This window comes from Mobula birostris, chromosome 24 (assembly GCF_030028105.1).
Source record: "Mobula birostris isolate sMobBir1 chromosome 24, sMobBir1.hap1, whole genome shotgun sequence".
NCBI classification, from domain to species: Eukaryota; Metazoa; Chordata; class Chondrichthyes; order Myliobatiformes; family Myliobatidae; genus Mobula; species Mobula birostris.
In genome coordinates this window covers 60,018,446-60,035,956 of record NC_092393.1, presented here as the reverse complement: position 1 = coordinate 60,035,956, position 17,511 = coordinate 60,018,446, and the positions used below count along the sequence as shown (strand labels likewise).

Here is a 17,511-nt window from a genome sequence, read left to right as displayed (position 1 = left end):
GGGAGGGGAGGGGAGGGGAGAGGGGGAGGGGAGGGGAGAGGGGGAGGGGAGGGGGAGAGGATTGAGAGGGGGAGGGGGAGAGGGGGAGAGGAGAGGGGGAGAGGGGGAGAGGAGAGGGGGAGAGGGGAGGGGAGGGGGAGAGGGGAGAGGAGAGGGGGAGGGGAGGGGAGGGGAGGGGAGGGGAGAGGGGGAGGGGAGGGGAGAGGGGGAGGGGAGGGGGAGAGGATTGAGAGGAGGGACTCAGCCGGCGCCCCTCCCACTGATCCGGTATCCGGATGAAGTGCGCGTCTGCCAGTGCCGGTGCTGTCTCTGTAGTGCGCACCATGAGTGAGCGGTACGTCGTGCACGAGGGGATCCCGTTCCCCAAGCACGTTACCTCGGAGGAAACCCTGAGATCCACCCGGGAGGAGTTCCAGGTCCGAGACGAAGACATTTTCATTGTCACCTACCCCAAATCAGGTAGGCGTTAGATCGGGGTTGTGGGGAATCGACTCGGTAAACTCCACAACGCGGACTTTTCTTCCCTCTCCCTGGAGCTCTGCCAACCCCAAGTCTGTGGAATGTTGTGTAGCCTCCTTATCTCTGTTAAACACGGAGCACAGACCAGTTAAGCGCGGTACGGGCTCTTTACGGCTCACCATGTTGTGCCGACCAGTTAACACAGCCCAGTCCTGACGAAGGAACTCAGCCCCAAACGTCGACTGTTCATTTCCCTCCATAGATGTTGCCCGACCGCTGAGTTCCTCCAGCATTTTCCGTGTGTCCCTCCCACATACAAGTACCCTTAAATGTCAAGCAACACACATCAAAGTTGCTGGTGAACGCAGCAGGCCAGGCAGCATCTGTAGGAAGAGGTACAGTCGATGTTTCAGGCCGAGACCCTTCGTCAGGATCTGAAGAATTGCCCTTAAATGTCAAAATATATTTGCCTCCATCAGCACCCCCGGTAAAATATATAAAAAATATATAATATATGCCTCTCCTCTACCCCGGTAAATATCCCTAATGTATCTGCCTCTACCCCGCCACCCTCCCAGGCAGCATGATCCCCATATCCATTAATCGCCTTTAACTTGCCCTGCCCCCAGGTACAACCTGATTAAATCCCAAACACTGAGTGTATACCATTGAAGGAAATGTGCACATTCTTGAGGAAATAACTGACCCACTTGGTAAACAAGGAAATTGTGTGCCGAACCAGATCTGAAGCTGGCGGATCCACAGCCTCCACATTATGGAAGGGAGAGGGTGCTGCTGAATTAACCTGTTGTTCAGAACCCAGCAGATGCTGTCAGTTTAATCTCTGGGGTGGGGAAGCATTCTAGAAATGAGTTAGAATTAACCCATCGAGTCTGCTCCCCCATTCCGTCATGGCTGATTTATTATCCCTTTCAACCCCATTCTCCTGCCTTATCGCCGTAGACTGAGCCACTCTTCCTAATCGAGAAGCCTACCAACCTCCCCCTTAAATACACCCGCTGACTTGATCTCTAAGCCGTCAGTCAACGGTTCCTCTTTTTTAACGCTGCACGGACCAGCCATTGCTCTGAGCAGGAAATTTTTACGTGGCTGAAAACTTCATGGCTCTTCATGTAGAAGCAAATTCCAGCTGTGCGGCAACGAAGGCTATGTGCATGGGAGCATTTCCGTTACTTGCTGTCACGTACCCGCGCAGCTTAGCTGCTGCCGAGCACAGATTCGCCACCCTCTGTGCAAAAGAACTTGGTGGGTGTCTAGAATGTACTGTCAGGGTAGTGGTAGACGGAGATAGGAGAGTGGCATTTAAGAGTTGTTTAGATGAAGACATGACTATGCAGAGAGGAGGGATATGGACATTGTGTAGGCAGAAACCTGTATGTCGGAAATTGCAGTACAGCCAGGTGATCGGACTTTTCAAAGTGAGGGCATTGGTTTGTTAGCACAGTAAACATTCTTGGTGGTGGTGTAACAGTGGTCAAGTATGTTGGCTTCTCTGGTTCCACAGATGAAATGTCGGTGGTAGTTGTTCAGAAACTTCTTAAAGGCGGCCTTGTTGAAATCTGAACTTCAATAAATATAGGCAGCTTGGAGTTAATGAGGTACTCGAGGAATAAAAAGAATGTAAAAAGAATCTTAAGAAAGAAATTAGAAAAGCTAAAAGAAGATATGAGGCTGCTTTGGCAAGTAAGGTGAAAATAAATCCAAAGGGTTTGTATAGATAGATAGATATACTTTACTGATCCCGAGGGAAATTGGGTTTTGTTACAGCTGCACCAACCAAGAATAGAGCGTAAATATAGCAATACAAAAAACACCAAAATGCAAACTATGCCAGATGGAAAATAAGTCCAGGACCAGTCTATTGGCTCAGGGTGTCTGACCCTCCACGGGAGGAGCTGCAAGTTTGATGGCCACAGGCAGGAACAACCTCCCGTGCCGCCCAGTGTTGAATATCGGTGGAATGTGGCCGGAGTCCAACAGTAAAAAGTTCAATATCTGGTCCTCGATGGTAATATGACCCGGATTGCACCATCTGTTGTTAGTGGCAAAAGGATAGTGAGAGATAAAATTGGTCCCTTGGAGAATCAGAGTGGATGGCTATGTGCGGAGCCAAAAGAGATGGGGGAGATTTTGAACAATTTCTTTTCCTCGGAGAAGGAAATTGAATTGTGTAAGGTAAAGGAAACAAGTCGGGTAGTTATGGAAAGTATGACAATTAAAGGAGAAGTAGTACTGGAACTTTTAAGGAATATAAAAGTGAATAAGTCTCCGGATCCGGACAAGATATTCCCTAGGACTTTAAGGGAAGTTAGTGTGGAAATAGCAGGGGCTCTGACAGAAATATTTCAAATGCCATTAGAAACGGGGATGGTGCCGGAGGATTGGTGTATTGCTCATGTGGTTCCATTGTTTAAAAAGGGTTCTAAGAGTAAACCTGGCAATTATCGGCCTGTGAGTTTGACGTCAGTGGTGGATAAATTGATGGGAAGTATTCTTAGGGATGGTATATATAATTTTCTGGATAGACAGGGTCTGATTAGGAACAGTCAACATGGATTTGTGTGTGGAAGGTCATGTTTGACAAATCTTATTGAATTATTGTTCTGGGTCACTGGTCTTGAATGCCACAAAACTAGTCCTTAGCAGACTTCATATCTCCCGGTTCATCCATGGCTTTTGATTTGGGTATGTCCACTTGAAGGCAGTAAAATGGATTCAGCAGTCAGACATCAGAGAGTAGTGGTGGATAACTGTGTGTCAGATTGGAGGAGGGTGTGTAGCAGTGTGCCTCAGGGATCTGTACTGGGTCCAATGTTGTTTGTAATATATATTAATGATCTGGATGATGGGGTGGTAAATTGGATTAGTAAGTATTGTGACGAGAATACACATAAATTAAGATGTTTGCTGGCCTGGGTTAGCATCAGTGGCATCAGCAGTTGGTCTGCCACCTGTCCTCAGGGGAGGGAGAGATAAGGAACAATGAAGCAGCATCTGGAGATGTGTAATGAAGGGACGGGAGAGAGAGCTGTCTAGAGCGGCTCCCCCTTTGAACCCTGAACTGCTTGAAGTGATGGACAGGCGATACCCCAGCAGGGGGATAAAAAGGGACAGGTTCGCTAAGGCAGCACACACACGACACCCGAGGTAACGAGACCCTGGAAGCGGTGCGCCTCTCACAAGTCGGTGGGAAGTACCGGACCTTAGACGCACAGGGTGGAAAGGTACGATCAGCGGGAACCCGGTGTGTGTCCACCCTCGCTTGGGTGCCGGGTTCACTGCAGAGGATCGACCGCATCTGGAGAAGGGGTCACAGTTGGTGACCTCAGGTGACATCACCAAGGACCCGCCCGGAAAGCTGCTTGTGAGCAATCTCGCCGGTCTGTGAGTGGAAGCCGTTCTGAATGATCAGTCGTTCTCGTTCTCTCTCTCCCTCCCCCCACGTTGTCCATCGCCACGGCAACGATTACTGCGAACTGAACTAAATTGGACTGAACTTTGTGTCACTTTGAAATTGGTCATTTACCCCTAGACAACGATAGAGCTTGATTGATCCTGTTATCTTAATTCTGTGCACATGTGTGTTTATCATTGCTGAACTGTTGCATTTATTATCCTTTCGATTACTGTGTTGCTTGTTTCTTTAATAAAACTTTCTTAGTTCTAGTAATCCAGACTCCAGAGGCAAAGTTAATAAAGTCAACGAGCTCAGCATGCGTGCAGGAAGCAGCGCCAATGCAGTCATCGATGTAGCGAAGGAAAAGTGGGGGACAGATACCAGAATAGGCACGGAACATAGATTGTTCCACAAACCCAACAAAAAGGCAGGCATAGCTAGGACCCATACGGGTGCCCATAGCTACACCTTTAGTTTGGAGGAAGTGGGAGGAGCCAAAGGAGAAATTATTAAGAGTAAGGACTAATTCCGCTAGACGGAGCAGAGTGGTGGTAGAGGGGAACTGATTAGGTCTGGAATCCAAAAAGGAGCGTAGAACTTTAAGACCTTCCTGATGGGGGATGGAAGTATATAAGGACTGGACATCCATGGTGAAAATAAAGCGGTGGGGGCCAGGGAACTTAAAATCATTGAAAAGTTTAAGAGCTTGAGATATGTCACGAACATAGGTCGGAAGGGATTGAATAAGGGGTGATAAAACAGTGTCGAGGTATGCAGAAATGAGTTCGGTGGGGCAGGAGCAAACTGAGACAATAGGTCGGCCAGGACAGGCAGGTTTGTAGATCTTGGGTAGGAGGTAGAAACGGGAAGTGCGAGGTGTGGGAACTATAAGGTTGGTAGCAGTGGATGGGAGATCCCCTGAGCGGATAAAGTCGGTGATGGTGTGGGAGACAATGGCCTGGTGCTCCTTAGTGGGGTCACGATCGAGGGGTAAATAAGAGGAGGTATCCGCGAGTTGTCGCTGTGCCTGGGCAAGGTAGAGGTCAGTACGCCAGACTACAACAGCACCCCCCTTATCGGCGGGTTTAATAATAAGGTTAGGATTAGTGCAGAGGGAGTGGAGAGCAGAGCGTTCTGAAGGAGTGAGGTTGGAATGGGGACAAGGTGCGGTGAAGTCGAGACGGTTGATGTCCCGTCGGCAATTAGCGATAAAGAGATCCAGAGTGGGGTGTCCATGAAGAGGTGGAAGGTTGAAGACGGGAGAAGGGGTCATCGGTGGGGGTGGAAGAGTCCTTGCCGAAGAAGTAGGCTCGGAGACGGAGACGGCGGAAGAAAAGTTCCGCATCGTGGCGAACACGGAACTCGCTGAGGTGTGGGCGAAGGGGGACAAAGGTGAGGCCCTTACTGAGGACAGAGCGTTCTGCCTCCGACAGTTGAAGGTCGGAGGGGATGGTAAAGACCCAGCACGGATGAGAGCTGGGATCAGAGGGGAGGGTTGGGGTGAGAGGAAGATGGAGCCTCCGAGGGCCCAGGAGTTGACGGTGGGATCTGAGGAAGACGGGGCTGCGGAGTGGCGGTGGGGGAAGGGGAGACGGGAGTCACAACAGCAGCACATAAAGACCCGGCCCGGAGTTCAAGGCTGGAATCTTGAGAGCTGGGATCAGAGGCGGGAAGGGGGAGGCTGGGGGTGTCAATGGAGAGGGGAGGGTTGGGGTGAGAGGAAGATGGAACCTCTGAGGACCCAGGAGCTGACGGTGGGATCTGAAGGAGACGGGATTGCAGGGTATTGGTGGGGGAAGGGGAGACGGGAGTCACAACAGCAGCACATAAAGACCCGGCCTGGAGTTCAAGGCTGGAGTCGCAGTTGGTGGTTGCGCAATCGCTGTGAAGGTGTCCATGGTCGTTGCTGGAGTCCGGGTTTTGAATATGCCCTGAGGTGTTGGAGCCGCCGAGATCAGTGGCAGGAGCCGCAATCTGAAGTTCATGCCTGCTAGTTTCAGGGCCAGCAGGCTCTGGAGTCCATAGATGTAGGATCTTGTGATCTTTGCCGAACATGACAAAGTCAAAAAAAACGGCGACTGCAGGCGTGAATCCAACGGAGGATGAAATAACGGGTAGGTCCATTACAGATGGCGAAGAAAGTGTCCCGAAGGTGTGGAAGGGTCTGGGATAGGGACACCAAGTACCTCCTCATGACAGTGTCTTTACCAGACAGGTGACCCCAGTCATTATCAATACTCTACAGAGATTGTCTGCCTGGTGTCAGTGGTCACATAACCAGGACTCGCGATGTGCACCGGCTGCTCGTACGACCGTCCACCACCTGCTCCCATGGCTTCACGCGACCCTGATCAGGGGGCTAAGCAGATGCTACACTTTGCCCGAGGGTGACCTGCAGGCCAGCGGAGGGAAGGAGCGCCCTACATCTCCCTTGGTGGGGACGTATCTCCGCCCCGCCACCCAGCCGTATTATACTTTGCAAGTGTAGATCGCAGATTCGGAATGTGGATAACTGATACATGTGATTCTGGGGGTTTAATTTGTGAGGATATACAGAGTACCAAAGGGGTCCTGGGTTTTGTCTGGTCTTGGGTGCCATTCTTCGGGAAAGTTGGCAAAAGAAGCTACATGTTGAGCTGAGGAGAAACTTTTGAAGGCATGTTGGGTGGGCATCTGGAATGTGTGGTGCAGCAATGCCTAGCAGAGAGGGTAAATATCTGAATGTACCCTCACCAGGAGACCAGCTAATGTGGATTGGAAACAGCATCTCCTCCTCACTATCAACATAGGCACACTTCAAGGACGTGTGCTTAACCCATTGCTCTACCCCCTCTGCAGTCATGACCGTGTAGTTGGGCACAGCTTAATAAAAATCAATGATCTCAGAGCTAGGGTGCTGTATTAGAGGGACGATGCTGAGGATGTTCTACAAGTCTGTGGTGGCCAGTGTGATCATGTTTGCTGTTGTGTGCTGGGGCAGCAGGCTGAGGGTAGCAGACACCAACAGAATCAACAAAATCATTCGTAAGGCCAGTGATGTTGTGGGGATGGAACTGGACTCTCTGACGGTGGTGTCTGAAAAGAGGATGCTGTCCAAGTTGCATGCCATCTTGGACAATGTCTCCCATCCACTACATAATGGACTGGGTGGATACAGGAGTACATTCAGCCAGAGACTCATTCCACCGAGGTGCAACACAGAGCGTCATAGGAAGTCATTCCTGTCTGTGGCCATCAAACTTTACAACTCCTCCCTTGGAGGGTCAGACACCCTGAGCCAATAGGCTGGTCCTGGACTTATTTCATAATTTACTGGCATAATTTACATATTACTATTTAACTATTTATGGTTTTATTACTATTTATTATTTATGGTGCAACTGTAATGAAAACCAATTTCCCCCGGGATCAATAAAGTATGACTATGCCTATGACTATTAGGACCGCGTGTGTCCTTTGTTTCACAGAATCCTATTTAACCCCAATGCAGCGATTCAGATCAACAGGTTTACTATACGCCATCAGGATACATCTATAGAGTCTCTCAGAAGCAGAGGTAGAGGAGTATGCCTCATGATCAACTCCTCTTGGTGCGCAAGTATATCAGTGCTGTCCCAATTCTGCTCACCAGACCTGGAATATCTAGCAGTTAAGTGCCCGTCCATTTTACCTACCACGGGAGATTTCCGGGATCATTTTGGTAGTGGTGTACATTCCACCTCAGGCCAATGTCAGTCAGGCTTTAGATGATCTGAACAATGGGATCAACATGGCACTCTAATCCCTTCACCATTGTTTTGGGGGATTTTAACCAGGCCGGTCTGAAAAAATCTCTAAGCGATTACCACCTACAGATCACTTACAACACTACAGGAAACAACACACTGGACCATTGTTACACCACCATCAAGAATGCCTATTGTGCTACCCCACACCCTCACTCCAGGAAGTCTAATCACCTGGCTGTACTTCTACTCCCTGAGTATAGGCAGAGACTGAAGACTGCAGCACCAGCACTGAGGACCAAGAAGGTATGGACGAGGGAAGCACAGGAGCGCCTACAGGACTGCTTTGAATCAGTGGACTGGACTGTATTCAAGGATTGATCTTCAAACCTGGATGAGTATGCTGCAGTTGTTACTGATTTCATTAAAACCTGTGTGGATGAGTGTGTGCCTGCAAAGACTTGCTGTACATTCCCAAACCAAAAGCCATGGTTGAGCCAGGAGGTATGTCATCTGCTGAAGGCTAGATCTGTGGCATTCAAGGCTGGCAACCCAGGTCTGTACCAGAAAACCAGGCATGACTTGCCGAGGGCTATTCCAAGGGCAAAATTTTGAACGAGGCTGGGAGTGACATTGGATGTACAACAACTCTGGCAGGGTTTGCAAGACGTTACTTCCTACAAAGCAAAACCCATTAGCATGAATGGCAGCGATGCTTCACCACCAGATGAATGTTACAGGCGGAAGGTCCCACTTGCTTCAAAAAGGCAACAATTCTACCAGTGCCTAAGAATAATGTGAGCTGCCTTAATGACTATCACCCAGTAGCACTCACATCTACAGTGATGAAATGCTTTGAGAGGTTGGTCATGACTAGACTGAACTCCTGTCTCAGCAAGGACCTGGACCCATTGCAATTTGCCTATCGCCACAATAGGTTAATGGCAGATGCAATCTCAATGGCTGTCCATACGGCTTTAGACCACCTGGTCAACACAAACACCTATGTCAGGATGCTGTTCATCGACTATAGCTCAGCATTTAATACCATCATTCCCACAATACTGATTGAGAAGTTACAGAGCCTAGGCCTCCATACCTCTCTGCAATTGGATCCTCGACTTCCTAACTGGAAGACTGGATATTGAACTTTTTACTGTTGGGCTTCGGCCACATTCTACCGAGATACAACACTTGGCAGCACGGGAGGTTGTTCCTGCCTGTGGCCATCAAACTTGCAGCTCCTCCCGTGGAGGGTCAGACACCCTGAGCCAATAGACTGGTCCTGGACTTATTTTCCATCTGGCATAGTTTGCATTTTGTTGTTTGATTGTCTGTGGTTTTTGTATTGCTATATTTATGCTCTATTCTTGGTTGGTGCGGCTGTAACGAAACCCTATTTCCCTCGGGATCAGTAAAGTATATCGTATCTATCTATCTAAGACCACAGTCTGTGCAGATTGGTGATAACATCTCCTCCTCGCTGACAATCAACACTGGTGCACCTCAGGGGTGTGTGCTTAGCCCACTGCTCTACTCTCTATATACCCATGACTGTGTGGTTAGGCATAGCTCAAATACCATCTATAAATTTGCTGATGATACAACCATTGTTGGTAGAATCTCAGATGGAGACGAGAGGGCGTACAGGAGTGAGATATGCCAACTAGTGGAGTGGTGCCGCAGCAACAACCTGGCACTCAGCGTCAGTAAGATGAAAGTGTTGATTGTGGATTTCAGGAAGGATAAGGCAAAGGAACACATACCAATGGGGTGATTCCAGCCGATGTTTCAGCCCGAGACCCTTCATCAGGACTTGGCCCGAAACGTCGACTGTACCTCTTCCTAGAGATGTTGCCTGGCCTGCTGCGTTCACCAGCAACTTTGATGTGCGTTGCTTGAATTTCCAGCATCTGCAGAATTCCTCGTGTTTACCAATGGGATGATTGATTGGTGCTACGTACAGTTGACATTGATTTGACAGATTTTCTAGAAGGCTCCCATGTTGTATAATTCTGCTGATTACACAATCTGCAGGTTGTTTTGCTTTAATGTATTTGGAGATTGCGGCATTTTTCTGGCTGAATGAATGTTTACAGTTTAAAGTCGAGTTTAGTGTCTCTTTGCGCTTAGCAGTGTAATGATAAGCTCACTTGGAGCAGCCACAGCATCACATGGCCCCTGAGCAGCATTCAAAAGAAAAACCTTAATTTAACAAATTGTACACAATCTTTTTACAAGAAAGAATGCAATTAGAACAAGTCTGTTTTAGTGCAAAGAGATCAAGGTGGTTACAGTCTTGTAGTCGTTACAGTTGTGCAGCCTAGTTCAAGAACCAAGTGGTTGAGACCACAGACCATAAGATATAGGAGCAGAATTATGCCATTTGGCCCATCGAGTCTGCTGTGTCATTTCATCATAGTCATAGAGAAGTACTGCACAGAAACAGAGCCTATGTTCCTGTGACGCCACTTGCAATGAATTACTCCCAGATTCCCTTGTTCTACCACACTCTTCAGTGCCCTTCCATTCACCATGTAAGACCTACACTGGTTGTTCCTCGCACCTGTCTGCATTAAATTCCATCTGCCATTTTTCCAGCTGATGCAGATGCAGATCCCTCTGCAAGCTAGAGAGCCTTTCTCGCTGTACACTACACCCCCAGTCTTGATGTCACCTGCCCTCACCTTACTTTTATTCACCCTTTCTAACGAACTCCATTCAGTGATTGGGCGCAGTCCAACTTTGAAAGCCGCCACGAAGCGCTGAACATTAATTTTTAATGTTCACCTGCATACGAAAGTCAAATTGCCGCTTCTTATCATGTTTCATCTTTTCACTCATTGGGCACAGTCCAACTCCCGAACTCCTGACGTAGCAGTTCCTGAAACCGGCGGTGTGGGACTTCAGGCTGCTGTACCTGTTTTTCCCAGTGTTACTTGCTGCACTCTGATCCAAAGCTGGCTGATGTGGACTTTTCCCTCAGTGCCTTTTTGCCCTTCAGTAACATTTTCAGTCTGTGCTTTGGAGTTATGGAGCGGGAGGGCACAACCCAGCCCACTGTGGCTTTAGCCGCTCTGAAGGAGTTGCCAGTCCTTGGTTTTATTCTTTATCTCAATATCCATCCACCCCCGTTTGTATTTGCAGACGAGTGGATGTATTTTTGTTTTCTGAGTTCCATCAGCCTAGTAGGACGTAGGCAGTTGACAGCAGCAGGAGTCCTCGATCTTGGGCTGATAGAAGATTGACCGGTTCTGTCACTTCTGCTTTCACCACATGACTCTATATGTCTTCTCTGTGAAGGTCCTTCCTCTCCCAGGAATGATGTCTCTGGAGCATCTGCTGATGTTTCGGTAGCTCTGGGATTTCACAGGATGGTACTGCTAGTGCCACGCCCAACCCTCGTTCTCTCGCAGCCAGACTGGGCACCGTCCAGGGCAGAGTTATGTATGTGTGTGAGGGAGGAGGTTGCTGCACGGGCTCAGAGATACGAGAGGGAACGGGCTGAATGGGAGGGCGACAGTTCGACAGTTTGACTCAGTTAAGGGAAACCACTCATTCAAAGTCCATACTTACTTGGCTCTTTATTTTTTTTTGAACTTTATTTGGAGATACAGCACGGTAAAGGCCCTTCAAGCCTAATGCACCCGCACCACCCGGTTACACCCATGTGATCAATTAACCTACTAACCCATGCCTTTAGACTGTGGGGGGAAACCAGAGCATGCGGAGGAAACCCACTCGGTCACACTGAGAACATACAAACTCCTTACAGCCAGCAGCAGGAATTGATTCTCAGGGTTACGTACGGTGACATATATGTACTTTGGACAATAAATTTACTATGAACTTCGTACTGTCACTGGCAGTAGCTGTAATCCATCATGAAGAATCCTCACCACACAGGACACACTCTCTTCTCGTTACTACCAGGAAGGAGGCACGTCTATTTCAGCTCTATTTTTGTACTATTTATCTATACATAGGCATCCATTCGTCTCGTGAGACCGTGGATCTGCACCTTGGGAGGTTTCCAGGGTGCAGGCCTGGGCAAGGTTGTACGGAAGACCAGCAGTTGCCCTTGCTGCAAGTCTCCCCTCTCCACGACACCCATGTTGTCCAAGGGAAGGGCATTAGGACCCATACAGCTTGGCACCGGTGTCGTCGCAGAGCAACGTGTGGTTAAGTGCCTTGCTCAAGGACACACACACTGCCTCAGCCAAGGCTCGAACTCTCGACCTTCAGATCACTAGCCCGACGCCTTAACCACTTGGCCACGTGCCAACACTTATTTATTTATGTATTGTAACTGATAATATTTTTATACCTTTGATGTACTGCTGCTGGAATAAAAAGCAAGCTACACAACACAGGCAACACACATCAAAATTGCTGGTGAACGCAGCAGGCCAGGCAGCATCTGTAGGAAGAGGTGCAGTCGACGTTTCGGGCCGAGACCCTTCGTCAGGACTAACTGAAGGAAGAGTGAGTAAGGGATTTGAAAATTGGAGGGGGAGGGGGAGATCCAAAATGATAGGAGAAGACAGGAGGGGGAGGGATGGAGCCAAGATCTGGACAGGTGATTGGCAAAAGGGATATGAGAGGATCATGGGACAGGAGGTCGGGGAAGAAAGACAAGGTGGGGGGGAGGACCCAGAGGATGGGCAAGGGGTATATTGAGAGGGACAGAGGGAGAAAAAGGAGAGTGAGAGAAATAATGTGTGCATAAAAATGAGTAACAGATGGGGTACGAGGGGGAGGTGGGGCCTTAGCGGAAGTTAGAGAAGTTGATGTTCATGCCATCAGGTTGGAGGTTACCCAGACGGAATATAAGGTGTTGTTCCTCCAACCTGAGTGTGGCTTCATCTTTACAGTAGAGGAGGCCGTGGATGGACATGTCAGAATGGGAATGGGATGTGGAATTAAAATGTGTGGCCACTGGGAGATCCTGCTTTCTCTGGCGGACAGAGCGTAGATGTTCAGCAAAGCGGTCTCCCAGTCTGCGTCGGGTCTCGCCAATATATAAAAGGCCACATCGGGAGCATCGGACGCAGTATATCACCCCAGTCGCCTCACAGATGAAGTGTTGCCTCACCTGGAAGGACTGTTTGGGGCCCTGAATGGTGGTAAGGGAGGAAGTGTAAGGGCATGTGTAGCACTTGTTCCGCTTACACGGATAAGTGCCAGGAGGGAGATCAGTGGGGAGGGATGGGGGGGACGAATGGACAAGGGAGTTGTGTAGGGAGCGATCCCTGCGGAATGCAGAGAGAGAGGGGGAGGGAAAGATGTGCTTAGTGGTGGGATCCCGTTGGAGGTGGCAGAAGTTACGGAGAATAATATGTTGGACCCGGAGGCTGGTGGGGTGGTAGGTGAGGACCAGGGGAACCCTATTCCTAGTGGGGTGGCGAGAGGATGGAGTGTGAGCAGATGTACGTGAAATGGGGGAGATGTGTTTAAGAGCAGAGTTGATAGTGGAGGAAGGGAAGCCCCTTTCTTTAAAAAAGGAAGACATCTCCCTCGTCCTAGAATGAAAAGCCTCATCCTGAGAGCAGATGCGGCGGAGACGGAGGAATTGCGAGAAGGGGATGGCGTTTTTGCAAGAGACAGGGTGAGAAGAGGAATAGTCCAGATAGCTGTGAGAGTCAGTAGGCTTATAGTAGACATCAGTGGATAAGCTGTCTCCAGAGACAGAGACAGAAAGATCTAGAAAGGGGAGGGAGGTGTCGGAAATGGACCAGGTAAACTTGAGGGCAGGGTGAAAGTTGGAGGCAAAGTTAATAAAGTCAACGAGTCCTGCATGCGTGCAGGAAGCAGCGCCAATGCAGTCATCGATGTAGCGAAGGAAAAGTGGGGGACAGATACCAGAATAGGCACGGAACATAGATTGTTCCACAAACCCAACAAAAAGGCAGGCATAGCTAGGACCCATACGGGTGCCCATAGCTACACCTTTAGTTTGGAGGAAGTGGGAGGAGCCAAAGGAGAAATTATTAAGAGTAAGGACTAATTCCGCTAGACGGAGCAGAGTGGTGGTAGAGGAGAACTGATTAGGTCTGGAATCCAAAAAGAAGCGTAGAGCTTTAAGACCTTCCTGATGGGGGATGGAAGTATATAAGGACTGGACATCCATGGTGAAAATAAAGCGGTGGGGGCCAGGTCAGTGATTCGGAGAGGGTGAAGGAGAAGGTATAGGGGAGCCAGCAGGCAGAAGATGAGGCTGATGGTTAGACAGGACCAGAGGGGAGAAGATGGCAGCGCGACGCAGTGCGCGCAGCTCTCCGGTGAAATGATATCGTATTTGTAAGTAGGATGCCATGCACAATTCTGATTTGATGGAGACAGATGTGAGAAGGCACAGAGGAACATCTGGAGAAACTTCTGAAATGCCCAGTTCACTGCCGCTGCTACTGTGCGATCGAGAATCTCTGGAGGGAAGACCCCAAAGTCCCCGGCTTTGTCTGCTGCTGGTGGCCGGGGCTGGGGTCGAAGCGCTCGGCAGAGATGGTGCTCGGTACTCGGTGTCGGAGGGCTGGTCGGAGGCTCGAAGATTTTGGACGACTCAGAGTCGAACTGTGGTCGGGCATGGCAGGAAGAGTTTTCTTTCTTCTCCCGTCTGCGTGAGATGTGGGACTTCGAGAGACTTTGAACTTTTTTACTCTGCCATGGCCTGTTCTTCATCAATTTATGGTATTGCTTGCACTGTTGTAACTATACGTTATAATTATGTGGTTTTCTGTTAGTTTTTCAGTCTTGGTCTGTCCTGTGTTTCTGTGATATCACACCGGAGGAATATTGTATCATTTCTTAATGCATGCATTACTAAATGACAATAAAAGAGGACTGAGTGTCCTCACAACTAAATCTAAAACTGGGTAAATCAGGAGCTGAGAGAAAGGATAGCAGAAGGTGGAGGTTACCTGAAATTGGAAGATTAAGTCTAGGTACCAACGGGTTGTAGACAACCCAGGAACAGAAGATGTTTTCTTTCTCGTTCACAATTGCCATTGTAGACAAAAGCACAAGTGTTTCATGAAACGGTCACCTGACCTACACCTGGTCTCACCGATGCGCAGTAGGAGAGCGGGGGAGCTATGGTGTAATGGATGAGGTTCAAAGTTCAGAGTAAATTTATTATCAAAGTACATATATGTCACCATATACAACCCTGAGATTCATTTTCTTCCAGGCGTTTACAGGAAAATAAAGAAACACAATAGAATTTATGAAACTATACATGAACAGGCAATGTGCAAAAGAGGACAAATCATGCAAATTCTAACTAAAAATGGTAAATAAATAATCCTGAGTTGTAGAGTCCTTGAAAGTGAGTCTGTAGGTTGTGGAGTTGGTTCAGCATTAAACTTGGAGCATTTGGTACACCGTATTCCTACGTACTTACAATCTCCAGGTGTACATTACAGTAAGAGATGGCTTTGACGATCAACACTACCATGTCTCAGGGTTGTTGACGTTGTATCAAAAGTTTGTAAGTAAACAATTGCAAACTGAGGGTGCCTGTAATTTTAAAAGCTTTTTGTTTGTCTCTCCTGCATTCCATCATGGAAGGAGATCTTATCTCACAAGTGGTAGGTTAACTCGAGTCTATTTTCATGCTGAAAGTTCAAAGTAAATTTATTGTCAAAATATTCTATCCTGAGACTCATTCGTCCAGGCTTCCACTCCGTGTTCGAAGGCCAGACGAGCAGGAGTTACGAGGGCTGGTCCTGAGTTTGAGTCTGAAGTTTCGGGGTTCCATCATTAGCTAATCCAGGGGATCAATACTAAAGATTAGAGCCTGAAGGTTGATCAAAAGGTTTCAATAGGTACATTTAATGTCAGAGAAATGTATACAATATACATCCTGAAATTCTTTTTCTTCGTAAACATCCATGAAAAACAGAATGAATGACAGATAAATGTTAGAACCCCAAAAGCCCCCCCAGCTGCCCCCTCCCATGCATAGTCAGTAGCAAAGCAATGACCCCCCTCCCCCACCAGCAAAAAGCATTGGCAACCCCCACCGAGCAGTCAAGCATGCAGCAAAGCATCGATAAAGACACAGACTCGCAGTATTCCAAAGACTACTCATTCAACCAGTAATTCAACCTATCACAAGCTCTCTCTCTCCCTAATAAGGGAAAAAGAAATGTTCCCGTTACACAGCGAGAGTGGAGACAAAACAAAACAACTCACTGATTTATGGTGTTAAAAGTCTGTTGTGTCACTCTTTCCGAGCTCTGCCCAAACTGGACACGCAGCCAGCAGCCAGCTCGCTACTTTCGATCTTCCGTGTTCTCCCACGACATGCCAGCAGTGGCACCGGCCTCGAATCAGCCCTCTCCGAGCCACGAAAATCCGGCAGCCTGGAGTCTTTCAGGCCGCGTCCTTGGTGTATTCGCAAAGCGGCCGGTCGCGAGGTCCTGAGAGCCAGCCCCATTTCCGCGAAGAACTGCTCAGCATGTAACTCCAGGTCAGGGTCTTCAAAAGAGCCTTGAAAGGGGAAAAAAAAGAGATGTCAAAGATAGAACTAGAGCTGTTTCCGAAGATGCAAGATCAAAGGAGTCGCTGTTAGGTGCCGTCATCTTCCTAATCTCCACTGGTGTCTTTCGATGTACATGGCATAAATAAATGAATCTGAATTTGAAACAAAATATAATTTACAAATCAACTATATATAAACAGGCGAAGACTGACAATTGACCAGAAGACAAGTGATTGGAGTTATCCACGCGGTTCAGGAGCCCGTAACACTTGTTGCTAAGTTTTGTAACTTCAAAATATTAAAACTAATTCAAAGGAAGATACGGGAGTCCGAAATGCGGGTGTTAACTTCGAGTTTGCTTTAAGCAAGGAGCACACGTATCACGTGATAGCGCGGTGATATTTGCAATTCACGTATTTCTACATACAAGACCATAAGATACAGGAGCAAAATTAGGCCATTTAGCCCATTGAGTCTGCTCCATCATCTCATCATGATTGATCCAATTTCCCTTTCAGCCCCAAACTCTTGCCTTCTCCCCCCGCCCCACCCCCGGTATCTTTTCACTCCTAACTAATCAAGAATCTATCAACCTCTGCCTTAAATGTACATAAAGACTTGGCCTGCACAGCTGCCTGCCCCCAGCACAATCCTTACCGATTTGGTTTGACGCAAACAACGCATATACATATGTTTTGATGTGTGTGCGACAAATAAAGCTAATCTTTTTTTTCTTTAAAAGGTACAACATGGATGCAAGAGATAGTGCCTCTGATCTTCAGCAACGGCGATCTGACTCCAGTGCTGAGCATCCTGAACTGGCAGCGGGTACCGTGGCTGGAGCATCACCTCTCTAAACGCCTGCTGGAGGACAGACCATCGCCTCGGCTGATTACAACGCACCTTCAAAGGCACATGTTGCCAAAGACCTTTGATAAGTCAAAAGCAAAAGTGAAGTATGGTTTTTCCTTTCAACCAGCTGAGAAAGTGGGCTGATAAGTGGCAGATGGAATTTAATGCAGACAAGTGTGAGGTTTTGCACTTCGGTAGGACCAACCGGAGTAGATCTTACACAGTTAACGGTAGGGCACCAAGGAGTGTGCGGGGGTAAAGGGATTTGGGAATACAGGTCCATAATTCATTGGAAAGTGGTGTCACAGTTTGATAAAGTGGTTTAAAAAAAACGCCTTTGTAATTTTGGCCTTCATAAATCAAAGTATTGAGTACAGGAGTTGGGATAGAACATAGAATAGTACAGCACAGTACAGGCCCTTCAGCCCACAATGTTGTACCGACCCTCAAACCCTGCCTCCCATATAAGCCCCCACCTTAAATTCCTCCATATACCTGTCTAGTAGTCTCTTAAACTTCACTAGTGTATCTGCCTCCACCACTGACTCCGGCAGTGCATTCCACGCACCAACCAC

At 48.2% G+C, this 17,511-nt stretch overlaps 1 protein-coding gene across 1 annotated transcript in view; it reads left to right on the top strand.

The window, feature by feature from the left end:
• Nucleotides 1-277: 277 nt before the first annotated feature.
• LOC140187279 (sulfotransferase 2B1-like) overlaps nucleotides 278-17,511 on the top strand; it is a 36,131-nt gene continuing 18,897 nt past the window's right edge. Inside the window, exons 1-2 of the mRNA XM_072242421.1 lie at nucleotides 278-459; nucleotides 16,827-17,035. Of these exons, the coding sequence (XP_072098522.1) occupies nucleotides 324-459; nucleotides 16,827-17,035 (345 nt within the window). The 5' untranslated portion in view covers nucleotides 278-323. The remainder of the gene's footprint in view (nucleotides 460-16,826; nucleotides 17,036-17,511) is intronic.